Below are 2,500 nucleotides of genomic sequence, written 5' to 3' on the forward strand. Positions count from 1 at the left end.
GTTCTGAAGGTGAACAGATTCAGATGGAAGTGAAACTCTGAAGCGCCAGCCTGAAACACTCCCAGTCCACACTCACACACACACACACACACACACACACACACACACACACACACACAGTGTTGCAGCAGATCCCTGTCCTGAACAGGATCCAACATGTTGATCCTGTTCAGGACCCAGCAGGTTTCTGGATTGACGCTCTCAGAGGCATCAGAGGTGAACAGGGGATGAAAAAAAAAAGGAAATTTTATATTCCATAATATTTATGGAATATGAACACAAATACAGACACTTTTTATTTTATTATTATTTACTATTTATTTTGATTTTACCATTTTCTTCTCAGTGGAGAAAGTCAGTTTCATGCTTATAACTAAATAGCTGCTTATGATGAATTATTTATTATTTATGATGCATTTTATATAAAATACTGCAGATACATTTTTCACTGTTCTTCATGTAAAATACCTCCAACAGACAAACAGTTAAATGTCTGTTAACATTTTAAAGATATTGTTTGTGATTGTTTTGTACATTTTATGAAACTACAGTAGAATTACCATATTTTAGAATTGTAAAAAAGTCAGATGTTCTGATGCAGCCAAATAATCCACTTATAATAATAATAATAATAATAATAATAATAATAATAATCCACTTAACCTGAGGAACTGAAAGAGACCTGAACCCAGAACCCAAACCTGGTGCAGCCTGACGCCTGCTGGTGAAGACTAGGTACTGAACTGGCCTTCTGCTATTGGCTGGTCTTTGTGCCAGGTGATGTCACCTTCTATAGAGTACAACAGGTGGTGACATCACCTGGCACAAAGACCAGCCAACAGCAGAAGGCCAGTTCAGTACCTAGTCTTCACCAGCAGGCGTCAGGCTGCACCAGGTTTGGGCTCTGGGTTCAGGTCCTCTTTAAAGCAGGAAGTGTCTGATCTTGGCTTCACCTCATGAATAATTCAGACTGGCTGATGTCACACCACACCCTCACCTGTCAGAGCTCCGCCCCCTTTTACCTGCACACCTTTATCCCAAGACACACTGCCTCCCTCGCTCACTCTCACACCCTCACACTCTCTCTCCAGATCCAGATCCAGATCCAGCTCCCCGCAGGACCTCTCAGCAGCTGTCATGTCGAGCGTGGCGGAGCGTCTGGCGGGCCGGGCGGCGCGGCAGCAGGAGGCGGTGGGCAGCAGCGCCAACGCCGCGCCCTTCAACTACCAGGACTACCGGCGGCTGCGGGGCGGCTGCCTGGGGGCCGGGAGCCTCTTCTGCGACCCCAGCTTCCCCGCAGACTGGAACTCACTGGGGTACAACCAGCTGGGACGCCACTCCTCCAAAACCACCGGCGTGGTGTGGAAGAGACCCACGGTCAGTGTGTGTGTGTGTGTGTGTGTGTGTGAGAGGGGGGGGGGGGGAGTCCAGACCTGAGCTGGTGGTTTTTATCATTATAATGGAGAGCAAAGATCAAGCAGAAAGCTCCAGGAATTTATCTGGAAGCCAAATCTAGAAAATCTCATCAGGACCAAAGTTCCCTTTAACTGATAATCTGATGATCACATTGACCGAATACAGTCATATAGTCAGATATCAGTCAGCAGGTTTGAAGGTCTTGTTGATAGTTTTGATGCAGAGACTTTGCCTCAGTGCAAACTTAGTTAAGTTGAAATATAAAAGGATAAAACAGAATGAAGTGGAAGATGTACAGTTTGTTTAGGTGAGATGAAAAAATAAAAAAATTCACCTCCAAGGTGACAAGCTGGAGCGGAGGATCTGTCAATCATTTGTCATCGGTTTGGTTTGACTGTTGAAGCTGTGTGACTTTATGAATATTAAACTGAGACAAACTGAACAGCTGATCAGCTTCATCTGACGTGTTTTTCTGTTCTGATACAGAAACACAAAGAGCAGCTGATAGGAGCCGTTTGTTTTGTCACCTAATCACCTGTGTGTGTGTGTGTGTGTGTGGGGGGGGGGGGGGGGTGTGTGTGTGTGTGTGGGGGGGTGTGTGTGTGTGTGTGTGTGTGTAATGGTCACCATAGTAACCTTTTCTGGCTCAGGTTTCCTGCAGGGAGCTTTGGGACGCTGTCTGTAGCAAAAGTCTTAGGCACATGTAAAAAATAATTTTCAAAAATAATGAAATGAAAAGTTTCTAAATATCAAAAAACAGAACAGATCAGATCAGAAAAGAAAAGAAAAGAACAGAACAGAACAGAACAGAAAAGAACAGATCAGAAAAGAAAAGAAAAGAAAAGAACAGAACAGAAAAGAAAAGAACAGATCAGAAAAGAAAAGAAAAGAAAAGAACAGAACAGAACAGAACAGAACAGAAAAGAAAAGAACAGATCAGAACAGAACAGAAAAGAACAGATCAGAACAGAACAGAACAGAACAGAAAAGAAAAGAACAGAAAAGAAAAGAACAGAACAGAACAGAAAAGAAAAGAACAGAAAAGAACAGATCAGAACAGAACAGAACAGATCAGAACAGAACA

General features: G+C 43.3%; 1 protein-coding gene across 1 annotated transcript in view; it reads left to right on the plus strand.

Annotated features, from left to right (window-relative positions):
* The first annotated feature begins 1,137 nt into the window (after positions 1-1,137).
* The window catches only part of LOC139912433 (calpain-2 catalytic subunit), a 24,352-nt gene continuing 22,989 nt past the window's right edge, over positions 1,138-2,500 (plus strand). The window contains exon 1 of the mRNA XM_071900217.2: positions 1,138-1,377. Within this exon, the coding sequence (XP_071756318.2) occupies positions 1,138-1,377 (240 nt within the window). The remainder of the gene's footprint in view (positions 1,378-2,500) is intronic.

This window comes from Centroberyx gerrardi, chromosome 3 (assembly GCF_048128805.1).
Source record: "Centroberyx gerrardi isolate f3 chromosome 3, fCenGer3.hap1.cur.20231027, whole genome shotgun sequence".
Taxonomy (NCBI): domain Eukaryota; kingdom Metazoa; phylum Chordata; class Actinopteri; order Beryciformes; family Berycidae; genus Centroberyx; species Centroberyx gerrardi.